Source organism: Tiliqua scincoides, chromosome 3, assembly GCF_035046505.1.
Source record: "Tiliqua scincoides isolate rTilSci1 chromosome 3, rTilSci1.hap2, whole genome shotgun sequence".
Taxonomy (NCBI): domain Eukaryota; kingdom Metazoa; phylum Chordata; class Lepidosauria; order Squamata; family Scincidae; genus Tiliqua; species Tiliqua scincoides.
The window spans coordinates 165,688,961-165,707,633 of record NC_089823.1 but is presented as its reverse complement, the minus strand read 5'-3'; the positions used below and the strand labels follow the sequence as shown (position 1 = coordinate 165,707,633).

General features: G+C 42.8%; 1 protein-coding gene across 3 annotated transcripts in view; it reads left to right on the top strand.

The window, feature by feature from the left end:
• The window catches only part of INPP5A (inositol polyphosphate-5-phosphatase A), a 311,939-nt gene that overhangs the window by 207,934 nt on the left and 85,332 nt on the right, over positions 1–18,673 (top strand). For all 3 annotated transcript variants that reach the window (XM_066619882.1, XM_066619883.1, XM_066619884.1), the window contains exon 9: positions 2,558–2,642. In XM_066619882.1, coding sequence (XP_066475979.1) covers positions 2,558–2,642 — 85 coding nt within the window. The remainder of the gene's footprint in view (positions 1–2,557; positions 2,643–18,673) is intronic.

The window sequence follows — 18,673 nt, the reverse complement described above, 5'->3', positions numbered from 1 at the left end:
CTGCCTGATTGTCTAATTTTGCAAAAAGATTGTTTTCCCATGAGCAAATCAATGTGGTTCCTATTATGTTGAATGGGACTTGAAACAATAAAACTGTTTGAAAATATAGAAAGCTGTCTTATACTGAGTCAGACTATTACCCCCTCAGATACTTACCTCAGTCTCAAAGTCCAAGTAGGACTTTGAGAGCCTCTGGTGTGTACGATTGCCTAAGGATGCAGTATTATACACACCTTCCTGGGAGCAGGCCCTTTTGAACATCGTGGGACTTACTTCTGAGTAGATGCACATAGGATTGTGCTAATAAAATTTCAATCCTGAAAACATTTATTTGGGAGTATGTTCCATTAATCTCAGTGAGGTTAGCTTCTGAGTAGACATACATAGAATTGCTCTGTAGTAATAATGATAACAAATACATTTTCCTCTGTTACAAGACAACCATCATGCATCGTAAGCCATGTAAAACAGAACTGTTTGAAAGTTCCATCATATGATGAACTCTGATTCCTCCACAGTTTCAAATGAAGAATTTTGCAGCTTCTTTAGCATGGGCACTCATTGAGATAATTCAGATAATACAGTTACATTTGGATTCTGCCTCCAGATCCTGCTACCCAATGTTGACTTATCTGCTTACAGCAGTGGTACTCAAACTTTTCCAGCCAGTGGCTCCCTTGACCCCCGTGGCTGTTGGCCATGACTCCCCATCATGTTCCTGAGGGCTGGAAGTGACATCAATAAACAGGAAGTGGCCAGAAATATTAACTATATTAAATATAATATATTTATTATAATATAATATTAAATATTAAATATACATTAACTATATTAATATTAATTATATTAATCATATCATTAATTAAATGCAGATCTTAAAAATATATTATTAATACACAGCCTTATACATGCTTTATAAATAATCAGCTGCTGATCACTGTTGGAGACAGTAGGAGTAGGTAGATTTTGTCTGGTCCAGGAGGACTCATTTTTTTAAACTTTGTAAGCATACCAATAGAATTGTTTTATCAAATGAACTTTGTGAACAACCAGTCTGACCAACATTACACACACACATACACCCCTGTGGACCCCAATCCAACTAGTCATTTCTCCCATTCTCCTTGGATAGAACTGAACCCTTTATTAATTTAACAAAATTAAATTTTTCCAGCAGCTGGTGGGGAAAACAAAAATAGACCATGAAAATATATCAGAGCTGTTAAGGGTTTGGTTAGGAAACTGATTTGTCTCCTATACTAGGAGATGCACAGCTCAAGCCTATGCATGTCTACTCAGAAGTAAGTCCCATTAGAGTCAATGGCTTACTCCCAGGAAAGTGTGGACAGGATTGGGCTGGCAATCACTTCATCAATGGCAAATCCCTTCAAATAGCAAGATTCATCACCTTAAAAATACAACCTTTCCTCTTCAGTCAAACAACAAGATTAATAATCACTTTAAAAACAGTACGCTTTTTCTGCTCCTGGCCAAGTAAAGTGTGTGCTTCTCTCTCCCCCCTCCCCCTTTGCCAACTGCATGGAAACAACTTTAAGACCCCTGGTGACTGGTAAAATAGGAAGTGTTTTATTTGGGGAGGGGGAGGAAAGCGGGAAGAATTGGAGATTGAAAGGGGGGAGTGGAAGAGGGAGGAGGCTGAAAAGTGATGAGAAGCGATCCCATGCTGGGAACTAGGAACCAACCAGACAAGGATCAGCGAGGGTTAAGGACTGCAAGCTGAGCATGCTCGGTACTTGCCAGATGAGCTTTGGAAACAACATGTAGCGAACACAGAAGGCGGTAGCCTCAGAGTGGAGGGAGAAGAGGGCGGGGCATTTCTTCTGCTTTCAACCCCTGTTTCTTCTGCTTTTAAAAAAAAGCGCAGATGACGGGCAGAAGACGGGCTCGTATTCTGCCCAGGGGTGTGACTGTATCAATGCTAGGGATCCTGCGCCTCCCTTTTGAGTTCCTGGCGCCTCCCTAAAGAGCCGCGCCTCACAGTTTGAATAACACTGGCTTAGAGGGTGGAAAATTAATAATCTGAAAGCACATAGAGCCTCAATTCACAGACTTTACTGCATGATAAGTGCTGAATTTTTATGTTTATTTTAATTTTTGTGAAGGGAGGAGTTTAAGAGGCAGGTTGACAAAGGTATTATCCACATTCATGGTTAGCTTGAACTGTTTTGTTGCCTGAGGCTGAGCGGGTACACTCTCCACATACCAACACACATATCAAACACATGCACCTGATAATCATTTTCTAGCAGCTGTGTGAAGTTTCTCGATGAACATTCATGCACAATAATTGTACTAGAGGGCCTATGTGTAGTGTATGTGCCCAGCACCGTTTTGAAAGCAGTCTTCCAACCCACCCCACCATTGCTAGCAGATCAGTGACAGATTTCAGGGCACTCATCCCTTCGAAAAATGTTTACTGTAATTTCTTTGCATGTACAATTCTGGGAATTATTTTTGTCAAATACTGTAAATATTGTTTTGTTTTCTGTACAACTGAACATACTGCATTTAATATTTTTCTTGTATGCCTTTTCAGAATTATAGATCAGCGGTTTGAAAGAGTTTCATATTTTGTCTTTGGAGATTTCAACTTTCGACTGGATGCAAAGTCAGTGGTAGAGGTAGGACCTTCTTTCTCTTTGCATCTGGACCATCATCTAAGTTTCTTCATTTTCAAAAGAATGCTCAAGGAACTTTTAAAATCGATATTAAACTTGCAGAAGACTAGTTTCGTTTTCTTTTGTCATTTCAGATTTATTCTAGTTTATTCTACTCATTTCTAGCTTATTGAAAATTGACTTTGGGCTCAGTCTTATCCAGCATTCCAAGGCTGATGCAGCCTCAGTGTAGGCCCAAGGTAAAGAAACAAAGGTTTCTTTGCTTTGAGGAGGTCTACCATTGAAAGCAGCACATGCCCTGCTAGACCGGCTACATTAATTCTGGAAAATTGGACAGGATTGGACCCTCTGGCCATCAAAATTGTTCAGTCTGGATGTTCTCTCTCTCAGTGTCACTCTGGCACAGAACCACCTAACATCTCTTGTAGTTGAACCAGAATTCAAGAAGTGTATACTTTTGCTAGAAGCACATTGCTGTACATATATTTCAAAAATGCTCTGATGCTTGAAAAGAAAGCTTCTTCTGTATTGCTGTAGAGCAGGGATACGCAAACCACTGGCATACCTGGGGGGGCAGATGGGGCAAATGCCCCAAGCGCCAACCCTCCAGAGGTGCCTCCTCAAGCCTCCCCCTGCCCGCTTTTTTCTTTAAAGGGAGAGAAGCCAGCAGCTCTGCTGGCTTCTGTCCCTTTAAGAAAAGCCTCCTCCCGACGGAGGAGGGGCGGCCAGGAACGTGCCTGGAGAGGCACCAAGAAGCTGCCTCTCTGGCAGTGACTCAGCGCCGGACTGGGCCACCTCACCACCTCCTCCTTTTTCGGAGGTGAGAGCAGGGGCGCCCTAGAGCGTCAGCACGACTCCTGTCACGCTGATGCTCAGGCCCGGGCGCCTCACCCTCTCGCTGCCTCTGGAGGCCTCCGGAACCAGCAAGAGGGCAACCTAGAGCGTCGGCGCTGACACTCTGACCCAGGCGACACCCTCTCGCTGCCTCTGGAGAGACCTTATGTGTACTTTTCAAGCAACAACAGAGATTATGCAAAATGGTAATACACATTGAGCCCAATCCTACCATGCAGATTGGCCGGCTCAAGCCCCCTATGCTGGCCAAGGTGTGTCACAAACGTGCCATGAGGCACGTTCATGCAGCCTTTAGAACTGGCTGGGCTAACTCAGAGGCCCGTGTTGGCCCTTGGACGCAGAATCTGTGCCTGGACAGGGTAGGTTTGGGCTAGCCACAGCAGATCAGTGCAGGGAGTGGGATGGTGTAAGGGGGTGGGGAAGGGTGTTTGGCGGCAGGGGGAAGGGCAGGCTGGGAGGAGGATCAGGCCTGGGAGGGCCGCAGCAGTGCAGGCCGAATCCTAACCCCCACTCCCAGCCTGATCATAAGTTTTGCTGGCGCAGATCCGAGTAGCCCAGTAGGGGTCACTGGGACACTATTCAGAGTAAGAGAAAAAATATCCCCTTACCTTGAGTTGCTCTCCAGTCAGCAGGCACCTTGCACTGGATATAGGGCAGGCCACTTGGCCTGGCTGTTCCAGCGCAAGTTATGATTGGGCTGCCCAACAAAGTAGTGCATATTATCATGGAAGTAAAAAATGAACATGCAAATGAAAGTAAACATTAAAGAATGGGTTTAACTGCCCAAACCCATTCTGCACCAGCATGCCGGTCCATTGGCTGCTATATCCTGCACTTCAGGCCAATCAGGAGAGGCAAGTAAAGAAAACTTTTACTCACCTCCGCAGCCATTGCATGGTCCCCCATGGGGTTCCATGCAGTTCTCTTGCTGTTATAGATTTGAGGAGCCTGTGTTAGGCTCAGGATTGGGATTTGGATACAGCGGACACCAGTGCCTCCACGATTTGCCCCCATCCCACCCTTATTTGCTCTTTTTGCTCTCTTCACTGGCAGAAGCCTGCTGGTGGCCAGTCTGTGTGGCACTGTTGGCAGCACTTGGCCTTACAGCCTTTGCACAAACCACAGCACTCTACAGACTGGCGGAGAGGCTACTGAGATGGGGTACCTCAATAATTGTGCTCAAAGATGACCCAGAAATTTCTCTTAAAATATGCATGCCAGGTTCTTTTAGGCAACCTGTTGTTCAGATTACATTATGCAAGTATTTTGTCAACGTCACTGGCTGCCAGTGTGTTTCCAAGCCCAATTGAGAGTGCTAGTTATGGCCTTTTAAAACTCTACTTAGTAGAGGGGAGGGGGAAGCAACAGGATTGGAGCAGAGAGGAAACAGTTTTTTTTAGTTACCTGGGGGGTTGCTGTAGCTCTGCAGAGGATTTGGGGAGCCTATGACCCCGTCTGTAGGTCTCCCTGCACCTCCAAATTGCTGTAAAATGCTTTTTTAAAAGCCACTTCCAGTTTTCTTTGTGAGCCATAGCAAGCCAGGTAAGTTTTAAAAAAACCTTTCCTCCCTGGCTGTCACTGTTGGTCCACCCCTTAAGTGGGCAGTGACAGGGCTTCCCTGACGAGGGCATCACAGTGCCCTAGTTTGTGAACCTCAGACTTAGAGGAATAGATGCTTTCCAGTCTGTTGCCTGTCTCAGCCATGTCCAGTAGCTATTTCTTCATCAGCTCAATAAGTGAGAAAAACCCTGCTGCTTACAGTTATTTCAGCTAGCAAGCTCTCTGAGATGCTGTATTTCTAAGAGTTAAACTTTGAACCATTATCCTAGTATATGGCTGCAATCCTAACCACACTTTCCTGAGAGTAAGCCCCATTGAACAAAATAGGATTTACTTCTGAGTAGACCTTGTTAGGATTGTGCCCTATGAAACATAATACTGTATTTTGTTCTTTCCCTTTTTATTCTTTATGAGAGGAGACTGCCAGACTGCCACAAGAAACTCCAAGCATCAGGTCTGATGCACTGAACTCTTACATCTGCCTACTCAAACAGTAGCAAAAGTCTGCATATTTTTCAAAGACATTCTCAGCAGAGCTACTGAAAGAGAAGATATATGGGTTGTTTCAAAAATAGATTTCCTGTTCTCGTACAGAGTAACATAAATCAGTTGGCACATTATTGGCCTTATTAAATTATAATTAAGAAGCAATAAATCATTAACATGATTTATTCAAGGTTTTAGGGGGCAAAATATTACTCCAAAGCATTAGCATGCACTATGAAATCCTGTTTCGCTGTTGCAGAAAGAATCCAGCCATGGGGGTCCTGACAGTCTAGAAATGCAGGGATATGCTAATAAATGTGCCCCACTCAACTAAAAATGACCCATAGTTATCAAATATGAGAATGGATATTTCTTGTAATGTCCTAGAGCAATGGTTCTCACACATTTAGCACTGGGACCCACTTTTAGAATGAGAATCTGTCAGGACCCATCAGAAGTGATGTCATGACCGGAAGTGTCATCATCAAGCAGGAAAATTTTTAAACATCCTATCCACACCTACCCAGGAGTAAGTCCCATTTACTATCATTTTTAAAAGAATACATAGTAACTTGATAAAAGTATAGGTCTGTACCATTTCTCCAAATGTAGTCACCTACCATGGGAGCATCAAGTCTAATATATTAAAAATAAAATATTGAAATGAGCGGGAACCCACCTGAAATTGGCTCACGACCCACCTAGTAAGTCCTGACCCACAGTTTGAGAAACACTAACCTAGAGCCTTGCACAAGCACTGCATAAACTGCATGTATGTGTGAGTCATAGATCTACCACCTGAGGATATCATTTCATGCTTCTATGGAAGTTTCATAAAAACTTACACTACCACAACTTTGTTAGTCTTTAATGTTCCATAGAATACTGTACTGCTTTTATTGATAAGAATACAGGTTCTGCTTTCCTTTGGGTCTGTTGATTTTAATTTGTTTTCTAGTTACAAGTTCATGAACTTTTTATGGAAATTAACAAGGAGACATGATATTGACAAGATACTGAATGTCACAAGGTTGAACATAACACTTAGTTTTGTTTTTCCCCCCTTCCATTCTTCATTGGAGGATGGGTAGACATGCACCCCAATATAATTTCCTTTGGGAGTGATTCAAATATTGGCCAAGGTATGTGTGCTACACAGAGAAGGAAGTAACTATTTTAGTATCCTTAGGCTGCAATTTTCTGTCGAAGCACTCAAAGTTAGAAATGTCAAACACCAATAAAAAGTACAGTGTCTTTTGTTTTCCCACTGAAGAATCATGGCAGAGATTTGATGCAATTTCAATTTGATATGGGAATAATTTTCTTAAAGGGGGGGAATCCCTTTGTAATGCAAACATCTGCCAGATTGTTAGCTGTGGTGGCCACTGTGTTGCTGTAGCAATAAGCCACCAAAGTTTAACTTGTAGCTACAAGCCCTCTGGTAAATCACCAGTCTGCCCTAACTACATTAACTGACTGAAGAATAAACATCACTTCATTGCTTTGCTACCCTGCACACCAAATCAATTGCTGGAACCACTAACCCACTGTTAATTGGTATCTACTCTGTCACCGTTCAAATAATGCAGATGGAGGTTTTAGCTCATTATTCTTTTAATCATAGCTGTTCCAGCTGTGTTTGCTATAGTGGGGCATAGCTGTTTCCTTCATTTGTATCAGCTTAAGGGCAGGATCCAGTATACCCTGGTGTGTGGCAAACTTTAGTTATGTCATTGAGGTTCCAGCTTGAGTTATGTAACAGGAGCTGTGTGGGTTGGATCCCTCTTCAAACTGCAAACAGTCTTTTAAAACCCAGATACCACAGGTCTCACTGTAGGTTTGTTTTGCTGTCATAAACTAACATAGCTACCCTTTCTGTAAACCTAAGAGGATACTGCTATTCCAGTATACAAACTATATAGAAAAAAACAGGATGAGCTGTATTGTGAGTGGTGAAGCTCTGAATGTAAAAGAAGGTATAGAATCCCACGAACCAGAAAACTTAGCGGGAACAGATTTCTTCAGAATCATTAATAAAAGGGCAAGAGGATAGGGACATCCCATTAAGAAAGGGATCCAGAATAACACTTTAATCCTAACTGGCCAAGTGCCAGTGAAACAGATGTGTGTGCTGTTGGAAATGTGCCAGAAAGTGCATTGTGAAAGGACAGATACTCCTGGTGCAGATGCCAAGGCATGTGTAGGCCTACCAGCGCCAGATCCCAGTTCAGAGCGTGACAGAGCAGGTTAGCTCCTGCTTGGAGGAAAGGCGGAATGGGGAAGTTGTAACAGGGCGGGGGGGGTAGATTGGCCCGGGAGGGGGGCAGGAACAGCAGATTTTTTTTTTTTATAAACAAAATTATATACATATATAACAGAACAACAATACAAACTATGTTCAATTTATAATTAAATTTTGGAAAAAAACATCACTGCTTTCTGCACTTCTAACTTTTGGAAAACACCAAACTCTGTGGAAAAATAAAACCGTTTTCCTCCTACCTTTATCAGTGGTGGGGTTTAAATCGTTTAAATATCTCCCTGGGAGGAAAGAACTCTAGTCTCAAAGCACACTTGAAAATAACTTTACATGACTGAGAACACAATCCTATACATGTCTACTCAAAAGTAAGTCCCATTGTGTTCAAAGAGGCTTACTCCCAGGAAAGAGTGTATAGGATTCCAGCCTGAAACTCTTAATTTTTCTAGTCTGGCCATTTGCTACGATTGAACTGTTGATGTAATTTGGAAAATTTATATTCTATATTTGTCATTTATACCAGAAGTAGAGGTTGTCATGTATTTTATAGGAAGCTATATTTAAAAAAAAAATTCTGGAATGGGCAAATGAAATGAAACATTTCAGGTTCAGCAGAGAGAATGTGTTCTGTCAGTCACTGAGAAAGAGTGCCTAGCTGAACTCCGCCTCTTTTCATGCTTACTCAAGACCACACAGGGTTTTTAATATTTTTGACAGATTATAGTTCTGCATATGATCACTTCTTGCTGCATTTTGTTAATCAAAACAAGGAATGAGTCTGCAATGCTATTCAGCTGTTTCCAGAATAGTTCCCTACAGTAAATTTGGTAGTGGAATTAGTCCCATAAATCATTCCTTTCCCCCTTAATTCACATGGATGTATGGAAGTGTTAGTGGAAGGGTCACAACCCCTGTCTGTAAATTTGTAAGGCTGCCTACACATTGGTGTCCAGTGTTGGCTGTCATTTTGTGCTTTTAACATTCAGAAATGCCCTTTCCCCTGCATTTGTTAGAGCAGATGTCCTTGATTGATTTGCCTGGCATGAGGGAGGGTTTTGACCTGTAGGGGGTTGGCCTTTCTTTCTGTGATCCTCCAAGCAATGAAGCAGGAGACCGGGAATTTCTGTGCAGTGGGCAGGCATCCTCTCTTAGGAATCGCTGATCAGAATTTCTGCATGGTTTTTCTCTGTAGCCTGTATGCTCAGGGTAACTCCTTGTCGCACAGGTGGAGACAGGACATGCTTTTACATTACCTTTTGAGTTTAAGTTTCCATTCTTCTACTTGGAAGACAACAAAGAATTGTTTCATTTCTTAAAAATGGTCTCAACTGTCTTTAGTTCCCAATTTCTTGAGCCAGAACTAAAACTCTTTGAAACTTCTTTGTGTGTTGGCATAAGAAACGAAGATAAAAACACTATAAAAATATTAATAATCACCCCATTTTTCTTCTACCTAACTGCAGCAGCAGAATTGAAATATGTAATCCGATAGCTAATTTACATAGATCACTATCATCCCACTCCACCATATGAACCTGTATAAAAGCCATCATTATTTTTAAGTGCCTTTTTCATCAGTCTCTGTGAACTGGCAATGTACTTATATTATCTCAGGCTGCAATTCTGTACACACTTACCTGGGAGTAAGTCCCACTGAACTCAGTGGGACTTATTTTGGAGGAAACATGCATACGATTGGGGTGTTACTACTTGTAGTTAAGTGTTTTCTAGAACAGAACTGAATTCTGGCAAAAGCATTCTTCTTTGGTATACTGGCCTATGATGTATAGGGAGTTGGTTTGTTGTTTTTAAATGGGAGCTAACTTTCAGGTGAAATTTCCCAATTCAGGAAGGACGGTATCATATACTATTTAGGCATGTCTAAGACTGCAGTCTTGCTTCACAATCCCATGGGACTGCTTCATTGCTGATGGCGCAATGATGATTCTCATTCTGGTGGTGCAGCTCGCTTTACAGCTGTTGAAAAACATGACACACCATAGAGCGCAACCTGGCTGCCACCAGAAAAAATGAGTGACAGTGACCAGGTGACAGCGGCCATGACAGAAGCCCTGATATCAGTAAGTTGGTGATGGGGGAAGGTGGAGGGTGGACAGAATGGGGTGGGGAGAGATAAGAATTGGGCAGGGACCAGGCTGAGGTTGGGGGGTGTCAAGGGTGGGAATGGGGTGGTTATCGGAGCCAGAAGCTCTGCCGATACCCAATTCCCTTCCCAGCCTTGATCCACAAAATGGACTTGCACTAGCAGGATCACTGGCACAGGTCTGAATAAATCCATCAGGGCATTGGAGGCTTGCCCCAGGGCAAAGGAACAAATGTTCTCTTACCTCAAGGTTGCCTCCAGGGCAATTGCGTGCCTGCCATTGAACGCCCTGGGGCAAATGCCCCAGGCGCCGGCTGCTGGGACCCCGTGGAAGCCTCTCTGAGGCTCCCAACGGGGGTGGAAACTGTGCTTCTGGTTCGCCAGAAGCACAGTTTATAGCACCGGGCAAACTCACAGAGGTTTCCCTGGTGCAGGAGGAGGTTGTGTGAGGCTCTGTGAGCCTCTGGTGAGTGGGGTGGTGGATTTCTGCATGGGGGGCAGCGATAGCCCACGGGGGGCGCCATTGTGGAGCTTTGCCCCTGGTGCGGGGCTGCGGAGGTCCACGGCTGCTCCAGGGCTGAAAACTCCCCTGCAGAACGTAGCATGAACCCAGTTGGATGGCTGCATCAGTGGGGGGAGTTACACTGGGTTGGGCTCCCCTGCTGTCTTATGTGGGAGTACGTTCTGTTGAACTCAAAGAGACTTCTGAGTAGACATGCCTGGGATTGCTCTGTAAATCAGCTCAGAGAGCTCATCTGTAGTTACCATAGAGTTGTGGAAAGTCTGTCCATTGCACTAGTAATATAAGAACAGTTGTCTTGTATCAGCTAACTTCTGTGGGTGTTTTTCATACTAGTGTACATTCTACTGAGGCTGACATGGGGCATACCTTGTGATTTAGCTTACCAGCATGATGTAGCCAATTCCTGCATTATTAATGCACATGAGAAATAGAACAATTAGCTCGGCCTACCACCAACTGGGGATATCACACTAAGTGCTTCTGAGCCAGCCATAAGGGTGCAATGCTACATACTTCCTAGACAGTAAGACCCATTGAACTCAGAGTGACTTGCTTCAGTATGGCTTGGCCCAGAAAGAATATCCTTTTTGGAACTAATGTCCATATGCACATGCAGATTTATGCAAAATTAGTTGGCAAATTGCTTGATTAATTGGCTTCAAGTAATCTAGTTAATCAAATTAAGATTTATTTAATTGTATTGACAACCCTAATTATTACTTGTATCTGTAGCCCCTAGTATATAAATGAAAGCATCTTTATTTACAGATATCTTTCTTGCTGTCTGCCCCTTCACTTTGCATTTTAAACTGCTTTAGACTATATTGCTACTGAGTCTCTGATTATTGGGAGATACCATCTATGCTATGCTTGAGCCAACACAAATTATTTCTGAAGGAAAGATAGATAGGTAGATATGCTCTGTTTCTTGCAGTTTTTGATTAAATCTGGTCAGTATCATGTTTCATATAGTCAACAATTCAATATTATTTATCCTTCAGCAGCTTGATAGATTAACGTCAATGTGATATTTTTTAATATGCAAAACCCTAATAAACTATTATATCAATATGCTAATTTATTTCTGTGGCAATTCAATAAAATAATTTGTTGTTAAGCTTCATCATCACTGAAAATTTCATATTAATCTACAAATGGAAGTGTCACTCAGACATCCTAGGCAGCAAAGATTAAGTGATCTGTTTTTTATTAATGTCTTTCTGAGTATCATTAATGCTTCTGAACCATGTGTAGAAAATTGAAGCAAGGCCAAGTATATACCTCATGAAAAGCCTTGTTTTCCCATACCATGCTTTAGATCAGCCATTTGGTGTGCCATGGATGGTCTGCAGGTGTGCCATGAGAGTTTGGGGGAGGGTTGTTGTGTATAGGGCCACTGGGGGATGCAAACCCCTGCTGTCAATGGGTGTGCCTTGTCAATTGTCAAAAAAACCAATGGCATGCCTTGATAATTTTTGCACCTTGTCAGTGTGTCGTGAGATGAAAAAGGTTAAATATTGCTGCTTTAGATATAAAGCTGGCTATCTTACCTGAGTGTCCAAACGTGGGCTGTTGGTTATAAGGTTCTCTATAAGGTTCTAACCTCTGAGACAAGCATATACCTGTTGTCCACTCTCCTTGGACAGCAGCCATTGCTCATTCTCTATTCAGGGTGGCCTCATGTGGCATGATAGATGTAAAACACAGTCCGTCATTGATGCTGCCGGAGCTTAACTTCTCTATCAAAAAGGAATGGAACTCATGGAGATCCAGAAACATAGTCACATTCAGGAGCACCACTTTCCATGTTACAGATTGAATCTGCAACCCAGTAGTGTAGCTAAGGGGGGTCCGGGGAGGACTTTGTCCCAGGTACCTTGGGGGGATAGGGGGACCTTGTGGGGGGTGTCAAGGGACTGCCTTTTGGAGGCCTTCTGAGGCCCAGGGATGCCCCCCTGCACTACCTCCCAGATGCCCCTGGGAGGAGTTTTCTGGGCATCTGCCTCCCAGGGAGTGTTAAAAAAATTTTCTGCCCCCAGGTGCTAGATCCCGCAGCTTATGCCTCTACTACACCCTCAACATTTGAAGTGTGAGCTATATGAACCTCTTTCACTTGAGTTCTGCCCATGTTGGAGGACTATAGTCAATCATTTTTCTGCATGAGGAAAAACAAATGTTCTGGGGACTTTTTTATTTAGAAGAAGGACAACTGAGGGGGAACATGACAGAGGTTTATAAAAAGGTGCATGGTTTGGATAAAGTGGATAGAGTGAACTTTTTCTCCCTCTCTCTACTACTTGGGTTAGCCCAATGATTGGCAGTAGATTTAGGATAGACAAAGAGTGCTATTTCACACAACTCATAATTCATGGAATTTGCTGCCACAAGATGTTTTGATGGCCACTTGCTTAGGTGACTAAGAGTGGCTAGGCAAATTCATGGATGACAGGTCTGTGACTATATCGAACATCACCTGTGTGTTCCGAGGTCTTCTTACTACTGCTTGCTGGGGGACAAACAATAGGAAGAGTTGTGTGTGAGTGTCTCAGTTGCTTCTGGCTGGTCACTGCTGGAGACAGGTTACTGGTATTGTATTGGCAACCTTCAGTCTCGAAAGACTATGGTATCGCGCTCTGAAAGGTGGTTCTGGCACAGCGTCTAGTGTGGCTGAAAAGGCCAATCCGGGAGTGACAATCCCTTCCACACCGGGAGCAAGTGCAGTCTGTCCCTGGTCTGTCTCCCTGGCTATGGGCCTTCCTTCTTTGCCTCTTAGCCTCAGACTGTTGGCAAAGTGTCTCTTCAAACTGGGAAAGGCCATGCTGCACAGCCTGCCTCCAAGCGGGCCGCTCAGAGGCCAGGGTTTCCCACTTGTTGAGGTCCATCCCTAAGGCCTTCAGATCCCTCTTGCAGATGTCCTTGTATCGCAGCTGTGGTCTACCTGTAGGGCGCTTTCCTTGCACGAGTTCTCCATAGAGGAGATCCTTTGGGATCCGGCCATCATCCATTCTCACGACATGACCAAGCCAACGCAGGGACAGGTTACAGTATCCATGGTCTGATTCAACTGTGTTCCTACTGCAGCTCTCTACTGTATGGAATAGACACTGGTGGGGAAACCCACAAGAGGGGTATGGTGATAAACATTTTCCTCCAATAGGGGAAAAAAAAATAGGTGTCCTCATTTTAGATGTAAGTGTGTACTTTTCTTCCGTAAGCTGTCAGTTGCTGTATCTGTTTATGCTATAACTGATATTGATATTTATACAAAGCAATTGTCTTCAGTTTTTCTTTCTTGTGCATTCTTCTGCATAGGGCTCTGCAGCAGGAAATCATGCAACACCACTTTGTAGTAGTTGGCTGGAAATTTTCCCATTTTTTTTTTAAAGGTAGATCAATACTGGTATCTGCATTGAAAGGAAGGAGGTAGCATGAATTTAAAATTGAAGGTTTCTTGGTCCATTTTTAAATTGCTCCCTACATTGCACAGAATGAAATACCACATTCTCCAGTGGGATCTCACGTTTCCAGCTCTCAGTTGTCTAGCACTGAGTGCAAGTGTCATAAAAACCCTTTGTTGCATGTTTTTGGAGCAGAAGTATTTTCTGGTATTTGTTTGTAGCCTCTAGCATGGAACAAATTAATTGTGGTAAACAGAGAGAATTGACTACAGTCAACCCCAATTCAAATAGCCTTTCATGTGGAACAAAAGGCACAGCCGTGTGGATACTAATGTTGTCACTGAGACCTCCTGAGGTGGTCTCCCTTCCAGCAGCAATGGTAAATTAATAGAGGCCTAACTGGTGCTCGTGGTCAACCAGGCCAAAATTACTTATATCCTATTATCCATCTGTAAGCAGTTGAAAGAGGCCTTCTGTTAAATTTGTACACCCTTTGGGGAAGTGCCCTTTTCATTTATTCTCAGCAGTTACTTCATGACACTTGTCATTGTCTTCCTTTTTCATTTTCTTGTAATTCCCCCCCCCCCCCGGGAAATTAAATGTCCCCTTTTTCATGGGTCTTCACCTTGATGTTTCTTTTTATCTCAAATATTACCAGTGTGTAGAACACCGCATAACTTTGCTGTCTTACTGAAACAAAGGGAACCTTCCTCTGTGAAAAGAACTGCTTATTCTTAAGGCAAAACCAGCATTTCACTGAGGAATAACTTTATGCATCTTGGCGTGTGTTCTACAAACTGTGTAAGCAGTTTTGCACCATAGCACCTGAAGCACAACTAGAGTGCTTTGTATGTCTTACTTATTTAGACTACTTGAATTTCCACAAAAAATAATTTAATGCCTAGTTGAATTCCCTAAGAAAAAAGAGCCTTGCTGGATTGCGCCATCTAGTCCAGCTTCCTGTATATCACAGGATATCAGCAGATACAGGAAGCTGGCCCACCAGACGTCTCTTCGAACACTTAAGAGAACAGGATATCTTTCCTCCATTGCCACTCATTTGAATCTGGTATGCAGAGATAGGCTACCTCTAAAACCTAGAGGTTGCATATAGTCATCATGGCTTGTAACCTGTGATGGAGCTTTCTTCCATAAATCTATCCAATCTGCTTTTAAAGGCATCTAGGCCAGACACCATCACCATATTCTGTGGCAAGGAGTTCCACAGATTAATTGCACATTGGGCAAAGGAATATCTCCTTTTGCCTGTTCTAACTCTCCCGCCAAAGCTATTCTGGTTCCATTATTGTGCAAGAGGGAAAAGAACATCACTATATCCATCCCATGTATAGAGGTGTTTATTTCTGGTGAATAAGATAGGTTTACATCCTAAATCTTACTGAACACAAGGTAAATAACACCATTTTCAAATACCTCTACCTATGCGTGATTTTATATGCCTCAGTCATGTTCCTCCTCAGGCACCTTTTTTCTAGACTGAAGAGCCCCAAACACTGAAGCCTTTCGTCATAAGGGAGGTGCCCCAGCTCAGTAATCATTTTGGTTGCTCCCTTCTGCACCTTTTCCACCTTCACTATATCCTTTTCGAGATGTGGCGGCCAGAACTTCATACAATACTCCAGATGTAGCCTTACCATGAATTTGTACAATGGCATAATAATACTGGACATTTTATTCTCAGTTCCTTTTTTAATGATCCTGCAGCCCTCAGCAGGGCTCCCCGATGCTTGAAATGTTGAGACATAATCGTGTACAAAGCACTTCCTCTGTGCTTTGCATGCAATTGTGCCTCAAGTTTCCAACCATCAGGGAGCCCTGCTGAGGGCTGCACAGGGCTCCCCACGCCTACTGGAGGCTGCAGCAACCCTATGTTAGTGAAAGTAAGTAAAAAGCACCCCCCTCACCTCTCTTAGCGACACTATCCTTGGGTTCGCCTCGCTGCCCTGCCCTCTCCCCTGCAAAAACTTACTTAGGGAGTAAATCTTCCTAAAAGTTTGATAACCACTGCATAGAGTGTTGCATCACTGACACAAAAGGAGCGTCACCAAACTCACAACAAAATTCTACTAGTGTTAGAACATATGATGCTGTTGGCCCCTTTTGGGAGCAGAAGGGCAGGACATTCATTTCCTTAATTTATTAACTTAAAAAAAATTAACTTCTGAACAGTGAACAATGAACCGTGTCTGTGACCACTGCCTTTGAAGGTCACAGGTGGCACACTACCAATGGTACTCCTATAACTATGCATCTGATTAAGTTGTAATGTTAGTTTTCTGGAAGCATATGCTTCCATCAGGAAAGAAGCCATGTTGTTCCCCATTACAAGCATTTTGTGGTGAGCACAGGACATTAGATACAATGAAGCTCAAGTGAGTTCTTCCTAAGTTACCACCACGAGTCTTTCAAATCACAGTAAAATAGCTTAGCTTCTACCCATGGTTGTAAGTTTTTGTTAAGGACTAAACAGACTCATAAATAGAGGTCCATGTTGTAAATAGAGGTCCATGTGTGTGTAATGAAAATATAATAAAGGTTTATTAAATTAAAATGCATAAACTTCACCTCTTGTAAGGATGATTTTATTAATGAAGGCAAATTACATCTGTCCATCTGAGGCCTCACTAAATGTTTGATATAAATTACTGTTGTGAGTGTTGTGATGAGATTCATGTTGTAGCCAAGCTTATAAAAGCCGTCCAGAACCCTTTCCCCAAGGGGCTATATATTTACTTATCAGCATTTTTATTGTAATTATTTATTTTCTGGTCATGGTAAATATCCTGTCTGTGTGGAAAAAAACAACAACACAGGTATTAAGGACACTTTTTGATTCCTCCCAGCTCTTTTTGTTGACTAAGATAATTCTGCTCAGTTCAGTGTGTTATTGGGGGTATATTATCCATGCACAATCCTACCGCTCCCCTTTGTAGGGAACAAGATGTTTTTATAAATCAGAATGCTTTGGGGTGGGTGGTGCTGGACTTGGCTGTGCTGATTACCCATCTCTTCAGCTGTTTTTTTGACACATCCAGTTCCAGGCCGATGCTCTCACACTTATTGGCAAGATTCATTGGAGGTTAATTAAATCCATCTTCAAAACAACGAGGGGCCAATGAGCCATATCCTCTTTGCAATAGTAAATTAAATGATGCAATTGTTTCTGCCTCTATCATGGAAGGGGAGGGAGGGAGGGTAGACTTGAATGGATTGTTCTTGAGCTGCCTGCAGCAGGGCCCTGGAGGGACCTAGTAGCATGTGGTCATAAACCTGCTTTTAATTTGCGACTACAGGAAAAGATGACACAGTTATCAGCAAGCATGTGGCTTTCACTCGGCATCATGATGTGAAAGATGACACCATTTAGGAAATAAAAAAGGAGGACTTTTCCCAGCAGGAAATAACTTGCAGCTCCTCCTCTGCTTCAAATGCAAATGAATTCAAACATGGTCACAGAGCAGAACAGAATATGATGATATTCTTGACCAACTTTTGGCATCATTTGTGGCCATAATTAAAAACGTACACAAATTAAATACAATTACGGCGTGCTTTCTAATAGGGCTGAGCGTCATTAAACTAATTAATAATGCAGTTGATGTGCTCTGTGCCGCTGCGATTGTTCCAAGTGTATGTTTTATGTCTTGCATGGCAGCAACTGGCAGCTGGGGGACTCAGCTGGCGCTGGGTGACAAAGAGTGAGAGCAGTACCAGTAGCGCTCGTCTCGGCACAGGCTGGGTAGAGCTGGCTGCTGCCACACCTGCCATTCATCACCTAGATGACATTGATTGTGATAGATGGCTTTTTGGAAGCTCTTTTGCTTGTGTTACTGCTGTTGTGTTCTTTATATTATTATTATTGGTTGCCATTTCCTGCCAAGGATATACACACATTCCTGTCGGGGCATATTTGAGGCAGAATGGACAGCTGGTACATAGACAGACTTTATAATGCAGCTCTGGCTCCATCAGAAGTGATATTGGGGGGGGGTCATTAAGTTGAACCCTCAAATTCAGTCTTTTGTTCTTTTACAAAACCCATGGTGTTTTCTTCAGTTTTTGCATGTTTTAGGATATGTAAGGTATAAGAATTTCTCTTAGAATAATGCTTACTTGGCAGTATTTTCAGAATTCTTGCAACCTTGATCTGAGGCAAGTTCTGCTAAAATCAGTAGCACTGGCTTCCAAGACAGTGTGTTTATGACTAGAGTTTGAATATGCTTGAAACTGACTGACTTGAGTTTTGTGGAATCAGCATGTGTTTTCTATAGTGAAAACAGAAACAGCTGTTTGATTGTATGGCAATGTTTGCTCACTGCTGCCTAATAAGAGGAGGCAGACTCAGGCTGTAAAATCTGTGATAGCAGATCTATGACAACAACTTCAGGTATTCAAGCACACATTCTCAATTGGGATAGCACATAAGAAAGCTAATTTAGGTATTGCTCAGCAGTAGGGTTGCTCACCACTAACTTGACTTAAGTGATAAGATGGGTAGACAGTAATCCTGCACACCTTGGATTTTCTGTGCTGGTGTGGTGTTGTCTCAGGTGATCAGCAAACACAGACATTACTGCTGTGATATGGGATCAAGCCATGGATGCTTCCAGGATTCTGTTTTACCTGACACATGTTTTAAAGCACTGGCCCTCGTATTTAGCAGGGGGAGATCAACTGTGCCTATTCATCCCAAAACAGCATCCCTTCTCCTGCTTGTTGCTCTTATTTCCCTTGTGTTTCTTTTTAGATCATAAGGCCTTTGAGGATAGACCTTTTTAGATCACAGCCCTTTTGCTGTGTAACCCATTTTGAAAAACACTTTTTGTG